Source organism: Mobula hypostoma, chromosome 9 (genome assembly GCF_963921235.1).
Source record: "Mobula hypostoma chromosome 9, sMobHyp1.1, whole genome shotgun sequence".
Lineage (NCBI taxonomy): Eukaryota > Metazoa > Chordata > Chondrichthyes > Myliobatiformes > Myliobatidae > Mobula > Mobula hypostoma.
The window spans coordinates 76494835-76513345 of NC_086105.1; the positions used below are offsets into that span (position 1 = coordinate 76494835).

The following is an 18511-nucleotide window of genomic DNA, read 5'->3' on the forward strand; positions in this document are numbered from 1 at the left end:
ATCTCTGCCTGCCTCAATGTCGAAGGTTGAGGCTCATCGTCTGCTGTGGCTGACGTGGAAGTCTTGAAAAACGACAGTAGGCTTAACTGCTGAGCCTCGCGCATTTTTTATCATACAGTTCTTTCTAAGCACTCAAACTATCCTGCAAATATGCCCTAAACTGACGTACTCTTTCAAAATAAAGTCGTACTTTATCATTGCAGTGAAAATCTCACGCAGTTGCTTCGCGTTCAGTTACTGGACAACTTCATTTTCGGTCCGTTCGCTACTGCATTCAGTTTTGATTGTTATCCTTTCCTCTTCCAATTGCATCAGCTCTTTCTATCAGTTCTTGGTCATGGGATGCCAAAACCTCTTCAACATCATCTTCGTCAACTTCCACAAGCCAAACTCACTTTGTCCTTACTTCGTTCACCACGATCAAAACGCTTAATTATGTCTAGTTTTATGCTAAGTGTCACACCCTTACAAGTTCTTTTAGGCTTTTCCGATACCTTAGAACTCATCTTGCTGATGGCTGCTCACAGGCACGTGCTTAAGCAATACCGGCAAGAATGTTGTTCCGAATTCAGGGGAGAGCGGCTGCTCGGTGCGTGCACTGCTTTTTTTTTCCCCCACGCGCTGCTTTTTTCGTAAAAGTGAAAACACTTCCTGTTAGCGAAAACAGGGAATGTAGGTCTTTCATAACAGTGAGGTTTCGTAAAGCGAACGTATGAAAAGTGGGGGGACACCTGTAATGCCTAATGATTGAACCTTCCTAACCTTCCAGGGAGAGCTAGCTCTTTGGATACACAATTGGCTAGTTGATAGGTAGAGAAAGGGCTTTAAAAAAAAACTCTCATGATAGGTAGTGTTCCACAAGGGTCAGCACTGGCCCATTAATTTTTGCTTTCAGATGGATGAGAATGAACATGGCATGGTTCGCAAGTTTGCCAATGACACTAAAATAGATGGTGTCATTGAAAATGAACACGGTTATAATATAGAAAAGTAAATACTGGAAAATGCCCTTTTGGCCCACTATGTTGTGCCAAACTAAATTAGTAATGAAATACCCAGCAAAACGAATCCATTATGCTTGCACAATGACTATACACCATTAATGTTCCCTAACCATTCTCCCATTGTAAGGTCAATCATCTGGCCAGGCTTATTCCCCAAAGCCAGGTTCAGTACGAGCTCTCCTATTGTTGGACTATCTATATTTTGTGTTAAGAAAATCTCCTGGATGCATCCAAAAAATTCTGCATCATTTAAACCAGCATTCTGATAAATCTCTTCTGCACCCTCTCCAAAGGCTCAACATCCTTCGTATGATTAACTGAATGCAATACTCCAAATATGACCTAACTACCAGTTTATGAAATGGCAACATAACTTTCTAACTGTTGAACTCATTTCCTCAATTAATAAAGGGAAGCGAGCGATGTACCTTCCGTACCACTCTGTCAATCTGTGCTGCCAATTTCAGAGCTATGGACTTGGACCTCAAGATCTGTCTGTACATTAACACTGTTAAACATCTTAGTGTACTGTACCTTTACATTTGACCTTCCAAAGTACACAGTTCACATTTGGCCAGTTTGAACTCCATCTTCCATTTCTTTAGCCAAATCTGCAACTAATCTGAATCCTGCTGTATCCTTTGACAGTCTTCCACACTATCCAAAACACCACTAACCTTCATATCATCTGAAAACTTATTAACCCTACCATCTGTGTTTTCATCCAAGTCGTTTACAGTTAGCACAAATGGCAGACGTCTCAGTATGATCCCCGATGAGCACCACCCATCACAAACCTCCAGCCAGAATAAGCCCCGTTGACCACTACCCTCTCAGCTATGGGCATTCCATCTCTCAATCCAATTAATTAGACACCACGCACCTTAGTTTTCTGCCTGACCCTATCATGAGGGACCTTGTCAAACATCTTACTAAAATTCACATAGACAACATTCAAGGTCTACCCTAATCACATCCTAAAAAGTTCAATCATTTAAGATAAACTTACGCTGCAAAAATCCATGTTAGCTGTCCCCAATTTGGCTCACAAATCCTTTCCTTCTCCCCTCCAGTAAATACCTTACCACTGATAAGATTCATCAGTCTATATTTTCAGGATTATCCCATTTCCTTTCTTGAATAATGGAACAACATTAGCTAGTCATCAGTATTCTGGCACCTCCTTTATGGGTCTTATTTTTGTCAATACCCTGGCAATGTCCCATCAGCCCCTGGAGAGCCATCCATCTTAACGTTGAGAGACTCAACACTACCTGCTTTATTTCAAAATGCCCTGCCATATTTGCATTCTCCACACTCATCTCCCTATCCTTTTTGCCTTTGATAAATACAGCCTCTAAGCACTTTTATCCTAAAGTGGTCTTACCGACTTCACGGTATCCTATTGTTCTTGATGTATAGAATATCTTGGGATTCTCTTTAATCCTACTTGCCATGGCTCCTCCTGGTTTCCCCAATTCCTTCCTTTTCGGAATATTTGCAATCCCCACAAGGTGTTTGCCTTTAGCTTCCTAAAACTTATTAAAGCTTCCTTTGAATAAATTTACCATCACTCTCAACATCCAAGGTTCCCTTACCTTGCCCTTTCTTTCTACCCCTGGCGTACTCTGTGCACACTCTCTAACCTCAGATGTGGATTTGTCCCAAAACAGCTGTTCCCAATTCACTCTCCATTGTTCCTGTCTAATACGTTCATAAATCACCCGGCTCTACTTTAATGATCTCCAGCAAGGTCCATATTAATGAAGGGCTTCAGCCTCAAATGTTTATTCCACTTCCCTACCCAATGATGCTGCTTGATCTGCTGAGTTCATCAGATTTGTGTCTTGCTCAAGATTTCCAGCATCTGCAGAAACTCTTGCGTCTAAGGTCCATACTTAACCTTACCTATATTTTACTCTATCCTAAACCCGAAAAGATTCTAGAGGCATCAGTACTGATCTTGCAAGAATACGAGTCAGGAATGATTTTGAAGGACTGGAAAATCCCTTCGCTCCACTCTTTAAGAAGGGAATTAAAAGACAGGAAATTATAAGTCTGTTAGCCTGATTTCAGTGGGTGGCAAAAATGTTAGTTATTATCAAGGATAAAATTTTTGAGATACTTGGAAGCAAATAGTAGAATAGGCTCAAGTCAGCATGGTTTCCTTAAGGACAGACCTTGCCTGAAAATTTGTTGGAATATTAACAGGCAGGATAGACAAAGGTGAGCAGTGGATGTTGTTTACTTTTCAGAAGGCCTTTGACAAAGTGCAACACATTAGAATGGCCTGGAGTTCAGGCCTTCATCCATCACCATTATCCCTGAGCCTGAAGGCCAGTCAAAAGCCTGGATCAAACACCAAAGACCGAGATTCACAGACTTGAGACCACCGGATAGTTGGAGCTCAGTTTCCAAATCCATGAGTCTGTGCAGGCCGAAGATGGCCCCTCCTGCAGTTAGAGGACTGTGTATGTGTGTGGATAGGTGATGAAAGAAACTGCTCAATATCTGGGAACTGTGAAATACGGGAACACTTTCTGCACTTAGAAACAATAGCTAGAATGCAGGGCTCTGATGAGACTGAGAAGAAACCATCTGCTTTTTACTTTTGATGGGACAGAATTGGGTGGAATACCCCAAGGCAAAATATGTACAAAACCTCAGAGAAATTAGGGTTATAACTGACACATTAGGGAAGCTTTTGAGTACAAGAAAGCTGATCTCTAAAAACTTATTATACAACCAGTCCAGGTGTAAGAGAATTTGCCAATAAATTTGAAAGGAACACTTTCTGCACACACAGTCTTTCACTGGAGCCATGTCAGGATTTGAGCTAACGAGGCTCAAACGTGACAGAATTAGATTATGATATGGGAGGAGTGTGATTAAATACAGGTGGAACGGGGAAAGGTACATGAACTGAACAGACTTGGGAATTAAATAGGGCTAGGCAAGACAGGGGCGGTATGGAAGAGACAAGGCAGAAGAGACAACAATAGGAGAAAATTAGGTCCAAGTAACTGATCCAGGGAACATAGAAATTCTGTAACTGTGGCAAACTCAATCATTTGACTTGGGATTGCTATGTGACAAGAAACAGCAATGGCTGATGAAACAACCCTGGGGTGCCAAGCTTCAAGATCTAATTCAGTTTTATAAAGGACAGTAGGTCAGTTTGGTGGTAAATGTAACTCTATCCAAGGAGCAGACAGGAATAACTGGGCTAAAATCCCTCAGACTAACGATGGGGTCTTAACAGCCAGCTACCTGGAGAGGGAGGAGGGGCTATCCCAGAATGGGGAAGGGGGAGGATGGGGAGAGGGAGGAGGGGCTATCCCGGAATGGGGAAGGGGGAGGATGGGGAGAGGGAGGAGAGGCTATCCCGGAATGGGGAAGGGGGAGGATGGGGAGAGGGAGGAGAGGCCAGCTACCAGTTCCTACTCTAGAATGAAGGCCATGGAGTCTCTTTCCATTTAGGTAATAAAGTGTGTTTTAATTCCTCTCACAGAAATGCATGACCACACAATTTCCCACATTAAACACACTTTGGCAAGTTTCTGCACACTCATGGGAGAAGTAATATTTTCATTCCAACATGCGCTCCCATTTAATTGTGTTTAATCAGCAGTGCTGAACCCCTCCCCATGCAGGTGAATGACAGAAAGTGCAGAGTTACAGGTAAGAATGTTGGGGAGTAGGTGTAGACGATCGTGCAATGGTCAGTGTGGACTTGCTGGGCTATGGGGCCTATTTTCAATGCTGTATGACTCTTATTATTCTCTTTAACAAACATGACAGATGATTTGTCCCAAGCAGCATTTCACAACAGCAACAGAACTAACTAAAAAGGTCAACAGATTTTCAGTAGCATAACTGAGGGTGGACAGTTATCTCTGTCTTCTTTGAAATGTCCTCTAAATCTTGGTTTGAGCAATGACCATATGTCAAATGACTTCACATGACATGCTAAAGATGAAAAATCTTCCATCTAACATTATCTGTGTGTAATACCCTACCAATAATATTTGACACAGCTTTCCCCCAGCAGGTTTTGCTGTTGTTGTAGTGTTAAGAGATTGCCACATCATTTCAAATCACCTTGTGACAAAATACCAAGAGCATTCAGGCTAAGATTACATGGAAATGTGTATACTAACTAAAACATAAATAGCATTTTCAACTTTACCCAAGAAGTTTGAAGATTCGAGGGATTTCTTCCTCAAACTTTGAATCAGGTAGTTGGTAAGATGAATCAATCAAGCTGAACATAAAGGAGAATATCTTCACAAATTCCTTTGACGTGGGTGATTGCAAACTTTTCACTGAAATAGATTGCGGATAACCATTGTCCCCTAGAAACTTGAACACAAATACTTTTTTAATTCTTAAATGTGAGAAACAAGCATTCAGTAATTTCAGCAACCATGTGCTTTTTCCCTTTCAAACTAGCCCCTTTGCACTGGGGTTATCCATAAACTTAGACTGCCAATTAACCATTGCAAGGAACATTACCAAAGTAAAGAATATTTTTAATATAGAACATGGAAGAGTATATGGGGTGGGGGTGGGGGGGGGTCTCTATACTCCCCCGACTCTCTCCATATACCCCCTCCATTTCACTGTAACTCACTATCGCTCTATAACCCCACTTGCTGTATACACCCTTCTCTGCCCCTCCATCTCCCTGCCACCCATTTCTACCCCCACACCTCCCTCTCTCCATCCAAGAGAAAGACCTACAGGTACATAAGCCACCTAGACCAGATGAACTGCACTTAAGGGTTCTGAAAGAGGCAGAGCTAGAGATTGGGGAAGCATTAGCAATGATCTTTCAAAAATCATTGGACTTGGCATGGTGTCAAAAGACTGGAAAATTGCAAATGTCAGTCATTCAGGAGGGAGGCAGCATAATGGAAATTATAGACCAGTTAGCCTGACCTCAGTGGTTGGGAAGATGTTGGAGTCAACTGTTAAGGATAATGTTATGGAGTACTTGATGACACAGGACAAAGTCAGCATGATTTCCTTAAGAGAAAACACTGCCTAACAAACCTGCTGGAATTGTTTGAGGAGATTATAAATAGGATAGATAAAAGGGATGCATGGATGTTGTATACTTGGACTTTCAGAAGGCTTTTGACAAGGTCCCACACATGAGGCTGCTTACCATATCAAGAACCCCTGGTATTACATGAAAGTTATTAACAGTAGCTGACTAGTAGGACGTAGCAAGGATAAAAAGATCCCTGTCTGGCTGGCTGCCAGTGACTAGCGGTGTTCCACAGGGGTCGGTGTTGGGACCACCTCTTTTTATGCTGTATATTAATGATTTAGATGATGGAATAGATTACTTTGCTGCCAAGTTTGCAGATGATATGAAGATTGGTGGAGGGGCAGGTAGTGTTGAGGAAACATAGGTTGCAAAAGGACTTAAGAGATTAGGAGAATGGGCAATAGAGTGACAGATGAAACACAATGTTGGAAAATGCATGGTCATGAACCTTGGTAGTAGAAATAAATGCGCAGACTACTTTCTAAACAGGGAGAAAATCCAAAAACCTGAGATGCAAAGGGCCCTAGCAGCCCTTGTGCAGAATACTCTAAAGGTTAACTTGCAGGTTGAGTCGGTGGTGAGGAAACCAAATACAATGCTAGCATTCATTTCAAGAGGATTTGAATACAAGAGCAGGGATGTGGTTCTGAGGCTTTATAAGGCACCAATGAGTCCTCAACTTGAGTATTGTGAACAGTTTGGGGTTCCTCACCGAAGAAAAGATGTGCCGGCATTGGAGAGGGTCCTGAGGCAGTTCACAGGGATGACTCTTGGAATGAAAGGGTTATCATACAAGGAACATTTAATGGCTCTGGGTCTGTACCTGCAGAAATTTGGGAGGAGGAGGGATTTTATTGAAAACTTTCAATTGTTGAAAGGCCTAGACAGAGTAGATGTGGAAAGGATGTTTCCCATGGTGGAGGAGTCTAGGACAAGGGGGCACAGCCTCAGGATAGAGTGGCATCTTTCTTTAGCCAGAGGGTGGTGAATTCATGGAATTTGTTACCACAGTTAGCTGTGGAGACCAGGTTGTTGGATCTGTTCAAGACAGAGATTGATAGGTTCTTGAATGGACACAGCATCAAAGTTTACAGGGTGAAGTCCATGAATGGGGTTGAAGAGGGGCAAAAATGAACAGCCATGATTGAATAGCGGAGCAGACGAGATGAGCCAAATGGCCCAATTCTGCTCCCACGTCTTATAGCCTTGTATACATACATGCACATACAGTGGCATGCAAAAGTCTGGGCACCCCGGTCAAAATTTCTGTTACTGTGAATAGCTAAGCAAGTAAAAGATTACCTGATTTCCAAAAGGCATGAAGTTAAAGATGACACATTTCTTTAATATTTTAAGCAAGATTATTTTTTTTAATTTCCATCTTTTACAGTTTCAAAATAACAAAAAAGGAAAAGGGCCCGAAGCAAAAGTTTGGGCAGCCTGCATGGCCAGTACTTAGTAACACCCCCTTTGGCAAGCATCACAGCTTGTAAACACTTTCTGTAGCCAGCTAAGAGTCTTCCAATTCTTGTTTGGGGGATTTTCACTATTCTTCCTTGCAAAAGGCTTCTAATTCTGTAAGATTCTTGGGCCGTCTTGCATGCACTGCTCTTTTGAGGTCTATCCACAGATTTTCGATGATGTTTAGGTCGCGGGACTGTGAGGGTCATGGCAAAACCTTCAGCTTGCGCCTCTTGAGGTAGTCCATTGTAGATTTTGAGGTGTGTTTAGGATCATTATCCTGTTGTAGAAGCCATCCCCTTTTCATCTTCAAGCAACACAAATAAAAGCTGCTGGTGAATGCAGCAGGCCAGGCAGCATCTCTAGGAAGTGTTACAGTCGACATTTCGGGCTGAGACCCTTCGTCAGGACTAACTGAAAGAAGAGCTAGTAAGAGATTTGAAAGTGGGAGGGGGAGGGGGAGATCAAAATGATAGGAGAAGTCAGGAGGGGGAGGGATGGAGCCAAGAGCTGGACAGTTGATTGGCAAAAGGGATACGAGAGGATCATGGGACAGGAGGCCTAGGGAGAAAGAAGGGGGGGGGAGCCCAGAGGATGGGTAAGGGGTATAGTGAGAGGGACAGAGGGAGAAAAAGGAGAGAGAAAGAATGTGTGTATATAAATAAATAATGGATGGGGTGCGAGGGGGAGGTGGGGCATTAGCAGAAGTTTGAGAAGTCAATGTTCATGCCATCAAGGTGGAGGCTACCCAGACAGAATACAAGGTGTTGTTCCTCCAACCGGAGTGTGGCTTCATTTTTACAGTAGAGGAGGCCATGGAGAGACATATCAGAATGGGAATGGGACACTGGGAGATCCTCTCACTATACCCCTTGCCCATCCTCTGGACTTCCCCCTCCCCCTTTTCTTTCTCCCTAGGCCTCCCGTCCCATGATCCTCTCATATCCTCTTTGCCAATCAACTGTCCAGCTCTTGGCTCCATCCCTCCCCCTCCTGTCTTCTCCTATCATTTCGATCTCCCCCTCCCCCTCCCACTTTCAAATCTCTTACTAGCTCTTCTTTCAGTTAGTCCTGACGAAGGGTCTCAGCCCAAAACGTCGATTGTACCTCTTCCTAGAGATGCTGCCTGGCCTGCTGCATTCACCAGCAACTTTGATGTGTGTTGCTTGAATTTCCAGCATCTGCAGCTTTCCTCATGTTTGCTCTTTTCAGCTTCAGCTTTTTTTTTTACAGACGGTGTGATGTTTGCTTCCAGAATTTGCTGGTATTTAATAGAACCCATTCTTCCCTCTACCAGTGAAATGTTCCCCATGCCACTGGCTGCAACATGAACCCAAAGCATGATCAATCCACCCCCGTGCTTAACAGTTGGAGAGGTGCTCTTTTCATGAAATTCTGCACCCTTTATTCTCCAAACATACCTTTCCTTATTGCGGCCAAAAAGTTCTATTTTAACTTCATCAGTCCACAGGACTTATTTCCAAAATGATTCAGGCTTGTTTAGATGTTCCTTTGCAAACTTCTGACGTTGAATTTTGTGGTGAGGACGCAGGAAAGGTTTTCTTCTGATGACTCTTCCATGAAGATCATATTTGTGCAGGTGTCGCTGCACAGTTGAACAGTGCACCACCACTCCAGACTCTGCTAAATCTTCCTGAAGGTCTTTTCAGTCAAACGGGGGTTTTGAATTGCCTTTCTAGCAATCCAGCATGCAGTTCTCTCGGAAAGTTTTCTTGGTCTTCCATACCTCAACTTGAGACCTCCACTGCTCCTGTTAACTGCCGTTTTTTAATTACATTACGAACTGAGGAAACGGCTACCTGAAAACACTTTGCTATCTTCTTATAGCCTTCTCCTGCTTCGTGGGCATCATTTATTTTAATTTTCAGAGTGCTAGGCAGCTGCTTAGAGGAGCCCATGGGTACTGATTTTTGGGACAAGGTTTCAGGAGTCAGGGTATTTATAAATCTTTCAAATCTGCATCACCTGGGGCCGGCTGGTGGTGCAATGACATCAGTGCCGGACCCGGGAGTGGAGGTTCCTGGGTCCGAAACCAGTCGGGTCCGTTCCCGAGTACGCTTTCAATCCGTGCCGGATTGAGTGCCGAGATCGCAACCCGACCTCGTAAAATAAAGGGGAAAATACTGTGAAAATGTCTGTGTGAGGAGTGGCGTGCTACACAGTCTCTCTCTCGCTCACTCCGCGCCTTGTAAAAGCCACGAAAAAGACATCACGGACGCACGCGCATGCACACAGACACAGACTCATACGCATGCAGGCACACGCCAAAAAAAAAAGAAATTTGCATCACCTGGCCTTTCCTAACGATGACTGTGAACAAGCCATAGCCCTAACAAGCTAATTGAAGTCTGAGACCTTGGTAAGTTATCTGACAGCTCAAATCTCTTGGGGTGGCCAAACTTTTGCATGGTGCTCCTTTCCTTTTTTCACTCTAAAATTGTACAAAACAAAAAAATACACTAACCTTGCTTAAAATGGTGAAAAGTATGTTTCATCTTTAACTTTATGACTTTTGGAAATCAGTTCATCTTCTCAGCAGGCCAGGCAGCATCTCTAGGAAGAGGTGCAGTTGACGTTTCAGGCCGAGACCATGTCCTGACGAAGGGTCTCGGCCTGAAACGTCGACTGCACCTCTTCCTAGAGATGCTGCCTGGTCTGCTGAGTTCACCAGCAACTTTTATGTGTGTTGCTTGAATTTCCAGCATCTGCAGAATTCCTGTTGTTTCAGTTCATCTTCTACTCACTTAACTATTCACAGTAACAGAAATTTTGACCAGGGGTGCCCAAATTTTTCAATGCCATTGTATATATACACAAGTGTAAAGCCCTGGTAAATGTTTCACTGCTAACATAATGGTCTTTCTACAGAAAGTGTGTTTGGGTTATGGTTAGAGGTAACAAGTACTTTAGAACGTGAGCCACCCAATCAGGGGAGCGGGTTTTTTTTTGTGTGTCTGACACCAGTTTGAGCTGGCGTCTTTGTTCGGTGGGAGAAGAAGAGAGAAGACACTGAAGACAACCAGCTGTCGTATTCGATCTGGTGGGGGACAGTGATTCGATCGAGCAAGATGCGGAGGTCAACTGAGGATCGATGAATATGACTTTGGAAGAGCTAAGCCCCAACTTGTGCATATTTGACTATTTAATTATAATGGGCCCTTATAGTTTTCTTTTTTCTTTCCTTTAATAACCTCAAGTTAACCTTCATAAATTAATAATTAAGTTAACCTTCATAAATATAATCCCTTTAATCTTATGCGGTGTACTGTCTGTTATTTCTTAGCATCGAGTTGCAACAGGGTAGCAAATTACACATCATTCACACAAACAGGTATAGGATGGGAGAGCCATCCCAATCTCACAGATCTAGCAGGACCGGAGTATGTATTCCCTAGACTTACGCAACCCAAGGAAACCGTGGTTTCACATGCATACTGTGATGGGGTCCTGAATTACCCTTCTGAACTGTGCTTTTAAAAGAGAGAGTGTTATGGAACACAGACACATTGTTAAAAAGAGAGAAAGAAAGAGAGAGCCAAAGACTGCTCATAGTTTGTTTATACTTTCTACAAGGACACTGGCAGCTTCTGTGTTCTTACAAAGAGAGAGGGGAGGAGCTGCTTGATGGACAGCTAGTATTTAGCACGGTGAGATAAATAGAAGGTCAACTGTTAGACCTGGAGACACATGGTTTTGGACACTGAATGAGCTTTATTGTGCCCACAGAAAAGGCGGGTTTTGGAGGATCAATCATTGGCTCTCACAGTGTGGAAAAGGGAGTGACCGGGAGTTATTTGTGTGCCCAACTCTCACCTGAGTTGATAATTCCACCACAGAAGAATGGTCCCCTTTGTTGTGGTCACAGTCGGTGACTTCTAAAGGATTTCGGAGGACAACGGAAAGATCAACGGCGTCAGCTCACTTGAAGACTCAAATCTCTCCCTCTCTCTCCATCACTACTCAACTCAATACCACGAACTGAACTGAACTTAACTCATTATCGTAAGAATATCTATTTACCCCTAGACTTGAAGAAGCTTGATTTTCATATATTTCCACACTTATTTTATTTATTTATAAATAAAATCATTGCTAACCTGTTTGATATATCTGCATTTATATTACTGTATTGCATAGTTACTAATAAATACCATTAGTTAATAGCAATACTGGACTCCAAAGTGTTTTCCATCTCTGCTGGTTCTTTAACCCGTCCCGGGTCCCTATCAAAATTGGGGCCTGCGCCCAAGATATGAACAAATTGGTAGGAGCCATTCTAAAAATTGTGGGAGGCTTGTTTGAATTGATTGGGGAAAATCCCTTTTGATTTGGTTGTGTGGGAAAACAGCAGAAATGGATGTTAGGAAATTTCTGGCATTGCCAAACCCTGTGGTTTTGAAGAGAGCTAAAAAGGATGAGTCGCGGAATATTGTTGAGGAACTGGAACTTAAGACGGTAAAGAAGGGTATGACTAAGGTAGAAGTTCAAAGAAAAATAGTTGAATATTATATTTCAACGAAGCAATTTACTGAGGATATGTTGAAAATGTTTGCTGAAGGTAAAGTACTTTCTGAGGCTGAGCTTCAGCTACAGTTGGAAAAATTAAAAATGGAGCATGAGTTGCAACTGAAACAGCTCGGGAGAGAAGAGGCAGAAAGACAGACACAGTTCGAGAGGGAGATGTGGCAGCTGAGAGATCCAGTGTTGGATTCTGCTGATTTTTACAGCTCGGAAGGGCTTGTTTTGTTTGACGAATTTAAAAGTTGTGTCCCCTATGATGTAAGGGCATACCTAGATGAAGAGGATGCTGCCACCCTGCAGGGGTCTGCTAAGACAGCAGACAAGTTTGTTCTAACCCACGAGGTTGAGTTTACTCCAGATTAGAGTTACCCAGAGAGTAGCTGGGAGGTTCAGTGTGACCTTGAATTTGAAACTGGGGCAAGTGATAAAAGCAGCTGTCCCGATTGCCTGTGTTCAGGTTGTGGAAGTACCTGTGGATTCACAGGGTACTGAACCTTGTGTTGAAGCTCAGTTAAAGTCTGCGGTGTCCGACTTGGTTGGAAAGGAATGCAGTTCTTCTGTGTCAGATGGTCTTGGCTCAGTGAATAAGGGGTTAACCTTGGTACCATTGGAAATTGAGAATTGTCAGTCACTTGTATTAGGCAATGTTGTAAAAGTTAGTGGTGAGATAAAAATTGATGAGGTAAGTGTTACTGAAAATATTGGGCAAAGGGTTGTTCCTGGACTTTTGAATAAAATATTTGTGAAGGTTGGATTGGTTGTGCAACCTTTGACCCTGCTTGCAGAGGAAGAATGTGCCACTCTGTTGAATTTTGTTTTGACATTTGGAGGTAAACACCTTCAAGGTTATGATGTTATTCACGATGAGTTTGTTGAAGTTTGGGGTGTGGAGAGACAAAACTTTAAGTGTTATTGTGACCAGGAGGGACTATCGGTAGATGTTGCTATGGAGACAGGTCAGAAGAAAGGTCATAAGAATATGATAAGTGGATTGTTTGGCCTCTTCCATAGTATGCACATGGTAGTTATAAGTCTGGTGATCGTGCTAAGTTTAGTAAACAATGGGGGGGGGGAGGTTGACACCTCTCGAAGGTAAGGTTGATTAAGCAATTCAACTAATGAGCAAAGCTGCTGTTAAGAATTCACACAGAAAGACTGATGTTTATCCCACAAGCGCAGTTACTCGAAGCATGTTTAAAAGGTCTGCTGAGGCCCATGATAGCAAAACCAGGGGTTTAAAGTATGATGATGGGTCACAGGCTTCTCTACCTTCTATATTCCAGCAGGACTTAGAGGGCAGTAAAGCTGATGAGAGTAAGGTGTATGAGAAAGGTTTGTCCTCATCGAAAAGGGAATTTATAGAGGAACAGAAGCGAGATTCAGAAATGGTGGCTTTAAAGGAGACGGCTCTCACAGAAGAGGTTCAGAGAGAGCCAGTAGGATATTATCTTAAAGATGGGGTATTGATGAGGAAGTAGAGACCAGCCACTGTGCCTGCAAGTGAGGATTGGGCCACTGAACATCAGGTAGTGGTTCCGAAAGTTTACAGGGCTGAAATCTTAAACATGGCTTATAGTATGCCTTTAGGTGGACATTTTGGAGTGAGAAAGACAGTGAACAGGATTATGAAGTAATTCTACTGGCCTAATTTAAGAAAAGATGTTATGAATTTTTGCAGGAGTTGCCATACCTGCCAGGTTGAGGGGAAACTTAATCAGGATAGTCAAGTAGCACCACTTAAGCCGATACCTGCTTTTAGCGAACCATTTTCCAGCATCATAGTGGATTGTGTTGGCCCATTGCCAAAGACTGCAGCTGGTCATCAGTATGTGTTAACAATTATGTGTGCTGTGTCTAGGTTTCCTGAAGTAGTGCCTCTCAGAAACATCAAGGCCAAGACTGTGGTAAAAGCACTCAGTAAGTTTTTCACACTGGTGGGTCTGCCCAAAGAAATTCAATTTGACCACGGTAGTAACTTTACTTCGAGAACATTCCAGGGGATAGTTGGAGAACTGGGATGAGGGGGTTCCCCTACTCTTATATGCTGATGGAGATTCGATTCAAAACTCATTGGAGGGTAGTCTATTTGAACCTGTGTTGTCACCTGCGTCAAATTTTTTCTAAAAGGAAGAGGGTGTGACGGGGTCCTCAATTACCCCTATGAACTGTGCTTTTAAAAGGGAGAGTTGTGGAACACAGACACCTTGTTAAAAAGAGAGAAAGAAAGAGAGAGGCAAAGACTGCTCATAGTTTGTTTATACTTTCTACAAGGACACTGGCAGCTTCTGTGTTCTTAGAGAGGGGAGGAGCTGTTTGATGGACAGCTAGTATTTAGCATGGTGAGATAAATAGAAGGTCAACTGTTAGACCTGGAGACACATGGTTTTGGACACTGAATGAGCTTTGTTGTGCCCACAGAAAAGGTGGGTTTTGGAGGATCGATCAGTGGCTCTCGCAGTGTGGAAAAGGGAGCGACCGGTGGGGAGTTATTTGTGTGCCCAACTCTCGCCTGGGTTGATAATTCCACCACAGAAGAACAGTCCCCTTTGTGGTGGTCTTTAAACCCATCCCGGTACGTGATATATATATATATATACACACACACACACACATCATCGTCTTCCTATGCTCCACAAAAAAAAAAGTCCTTGCCTATATAGACTCGCCTTAAAACTAAGCCCACCTATCCTAGTAACATACTCAAGCTTCTTTTCTGCTCTTTCCAGCTTAGTGACATATAGCTTGGTAACAAATACTGCATTCAAAATACCAAGAGTGATCTCACCAACTATTTGGAATCTCAGAAAAAAAAAGGACCCAGAGAAAATGCATGCATCAGGGGGTGTGTTCAAGTTTCTCATCGACAGCAGTGGAATTGATCCTCGATCACTGGAACTGTAAACCATTACACTAACCACTATGCTACTCTGTAGAAACAGGTTTATTCTCATTGTCTCATTTATGAAGAATGGATTGATGCCACAGATAGAACATTGGAAGCAGTACAGCTACAACAAAGGTCTGCTCTTTGTTGTTTGATACAAGAGGGATCTTGTATCAAACGCTTATCCACTTTGAATTACCAGGTGATAGCAAATTCAATTCTACCAACTAAATAGGGCAGATGTTAATTACACTGGTGTGGTGTTAATTACACTGTATTACATGCTAAAATACCTCACAAAGTTGCCGAATACATTGCTGCACAAAGGACTTATCATGAAGTGGTCTGGGATCTTTTATCTTTTCTGAGCCTCCACAGGCACCATATAGATCAGTAGAAAAAGTTCCAATGCCACTTGTCCTGCAACAAAAATGATGAAATTCCAGAATCAGATTTATTATCATTGTCTGAGATGACATGAAATGTTTTGCTGCAACACCACAGTGCAAAATTACTATCTTTTAAGATAAATAGTGCAAGGATTAATGAGATATCATTCATGTACTGTTCACAAAATTGATGACAGAGGGAAATCTGTTTTACAATAAACAAAGCCTGCTAAATATATGAAGTCAGTATAGTTTGCCTGATGTTAAAATAAACACTTTGTAAGTATACTGAGAACTATCACATTTTGAATTAATTTATGATATTTTAAAAATAAAAGACATTAATTATAAACTTTAAAAGTTTGGGCTGTCACTAGTCTTCAAAATTTGTGTTGCTTAAAGTATTTTAATTCAGGGTGTGTGGAGATAAGTAAAAACAGAAATAGATAGAACATATCAATTTTGAAATACTTAGCTACTTATATTTTAAAATAAGCTGGACCTCCTTCTCTTTCTCCTATCGTCCACTCTGCTATCAGATTCTTTCTTCTCCAGCCTTTGATCTTTCCCATCCACCAGGCTTCATCTATCACCTTCCAACTGGCCTCTTTCACCTTCCTCCTCCCACCTTTTAATACAGGAAACCGGCCCCCTCCCCAACTCCTTCCCTCTCAATCCTGAAGGCTCTTGGCCCAAAACGTCAATTTTTCCATAGATGATGCCTGATCATCTGAGTTCCACCAGCCTTTTGTGCATCGCAATGGCCCAAGCAGCATCTTATACAGGAAGGTTGAAAATCAGATGAGTTTCCAAATGTATTATTTCTGTGTAAGGTTCTCCTCATGTTAAAACTATGAAATCCATGCACAGGATTTTATCTAACAAGAGCCCCTGGACGATGAGGTGGGATGATACAGGAGAAACTCGCAAAATATCAGCACATCAGGCATTTTTGTTCTATCAACAACTGGGATGTTCGTGCACTCAGTCATCCATCGTGGGTGTAGTCAGAAGCATTTTGACCATCCACTTGAATTAGTGTGCTTCTGTTGTAAATATAAATAAGCCCTCACTGAGATAGGGAGTTGTCTATTCCAGCATGTGAAGACAGACTCCAGCAGATTTAGCGGACGAGACCAATGGAAGGTCCAACGGTCAAGAAGGCGATCTCTGCAAACGTTGTGGAATGCATAGAGCACAACAAGACACAAGACATCCAGGTCATCCACTGCGCCTAGTCCCATCTCCAGCCGTCTCCACTCTCTTGCCGCTGGGGCCAGATGGGACTTGGGAAGAGAGAGTGAGGCTGATGCTGCGCAACTCTCCCTCACTTAAATCCAAATCACACGCACGTCTCAACACCATCATAATGGTTTCGAGGTCCTCATCAACGCTGACGATGGACAAACACAAAATATAATTCAACGGGACCGTTCGTCAGACAAAATATTGAACTAAACAGCGATATAGTCCCATCTGCCTGCATTTGATCCATAACCCTCTAAACTAGCGGTCCCCAACCACCGGGCCGCAAAGCATGTGCTACTGGGCCATGAGGAAACGATATGAGTCAGCTACACCTTTCCTCATTCCCTGTCATGCAACTGGAACATAGGGTTGCCAACTATCCCGTATTTGCCCGGACATCCCGTATATTGGGCTAAATTGGTTTGTCCCATACGGGACCGCCCTTGTCCCATATTTCCCCCGCTAAGGTACAGCGTTCCTATGAAACCTTTCGTGCTGAAATGGCATAAAGCGAAGAAGCAGTTACCATTAATTTATATGGGAAAAATTTTGAGCATTCCCTAGACCCAAAAGAGAACCTACCAATTTTGAGCATTAAACCTAACATAACACTAACATATAGTAAAAGCAGGAATGATATGATAAATACACAGCCTATATAAAATAGAAATCATGTATGTACAGCGTAGTCGGGAAGATTAAGCTAAACCTGATTGGTGGGAAAAATCCGGCACGTACACGCACGTCACGCATGCACACAGCTGCCTGCGCAAGGCTTCATGGTAGTCTTTCTCGGGGTAAACGCAAGTGTCCGTATCTAACCAACACACATAAAAGTTGCTGGTTAATGCAGCAGGCCAGGCAGCATTAACTGCTACTTTTGTCCCTTATTGGGAGTGAGAAAGGTGGAACCCTAACTGTAAAAGACATGCTGAGGGGAGTTTAACCGTACTTGAACACCCCCCCCCGCCAAGTTGGCTGGTCCACAAGAATATTGTCAATATTAAACCGATCCACGTTGTAAAAAAGGTTGGGGACCCCTGCTCCAAACCCATCCTATCCACATGCTCATTAGGATGGCTTATAAAAGTTGCTCATGTGCCCACCTCAACCTCCATTTCTCACAGCTCATCCCAAATACATGACACCCTTTGTGTAAAGAAGCTGCCCCTGATGTCTCCTTTAAATCTCTCGCCCCGATCTTAAACCTATGCTCTCTAGTTTTTAAGCATACCCTCACAGGAAGAAAATCTATACTTTCGCCTCATCCATGTCCCTCATTATCATATATACCTCTATCTGGTCATCCCTCAATATCATCCATTCTAGGGAATAAAGTATTGGCATTGGTTAAATATTGTCACATGTACCAAGACAGTGGGAAAACTTGTCTTGCATGTTGATCAAATCATTACATGGTGCACTGGGATTTTGTTGTTTCGTTAGTCTCCCGAGATCATGGATCTGCGCCTGGAAAATCTTGCTTCAGTTTGTGTTGGTAGAGCAGCGTCTGTTATGGCTGCAGAGGCCCACACGGGAGTGACAGGCTCGGCTGCAGCGACTGCACTTGAAGGTGCTGTCGTCCAGTGTTGTCTTGGTGCTGTTTTCCAACCAGTGCACTTTTCTTCAGCAGCAAGCCTCAGCTTTTCTTCTCTTTTTAGACCTCTGCGTAGTTCCAGCCTCCAGCAAGAGTGATCGCTTGCTATGTCCTCCCACCTCTCGATGCTCATGTTCAGTGACTTCATGTCTCTCTTGCAGACATTGTTGAAACGAACATGGGGCTGTCGTTGTGCTCTCTTGCTGGAGGCCAGTTCCCCATAGAGCAGGTCTTTCGGGATCCTCCCGTCTGACATACAGCGTACCTGGCCCAGCCAGCGACGTCAGCATTGTTGGAGCAGGGTGAAGAGGCTGGGTATCTGGGCGCGAG

General features: G+C 43.0%; 1 protein-coding gene across 1 annotated transcript in view; it reads right to left on the minus strand.

Moving 5' to 3' along the window:
* ndc80 (NDC80 kinetochore complex component) overlaps positions 1-18511 on the minus strand; it is a 122134-nt gene that overhangs the window by 86899 nt on the left and 16724 nt on the right. Inside the window, exons 4-5 of the mRNA XM_063058506.1 lie at positions 15241-15367; positions 5194-5366 (exon numbers count right to left, since the gene is read on the minus strand). Of these exons, the coding sequence (XP_062914576.1) occupies positions 5194-5366; positions 15241-15367 (300 nt within the window). The remainder of the gene's footprint in view (positions 1-5193; positions 5367-15240; positions 15368-18511) is intronic.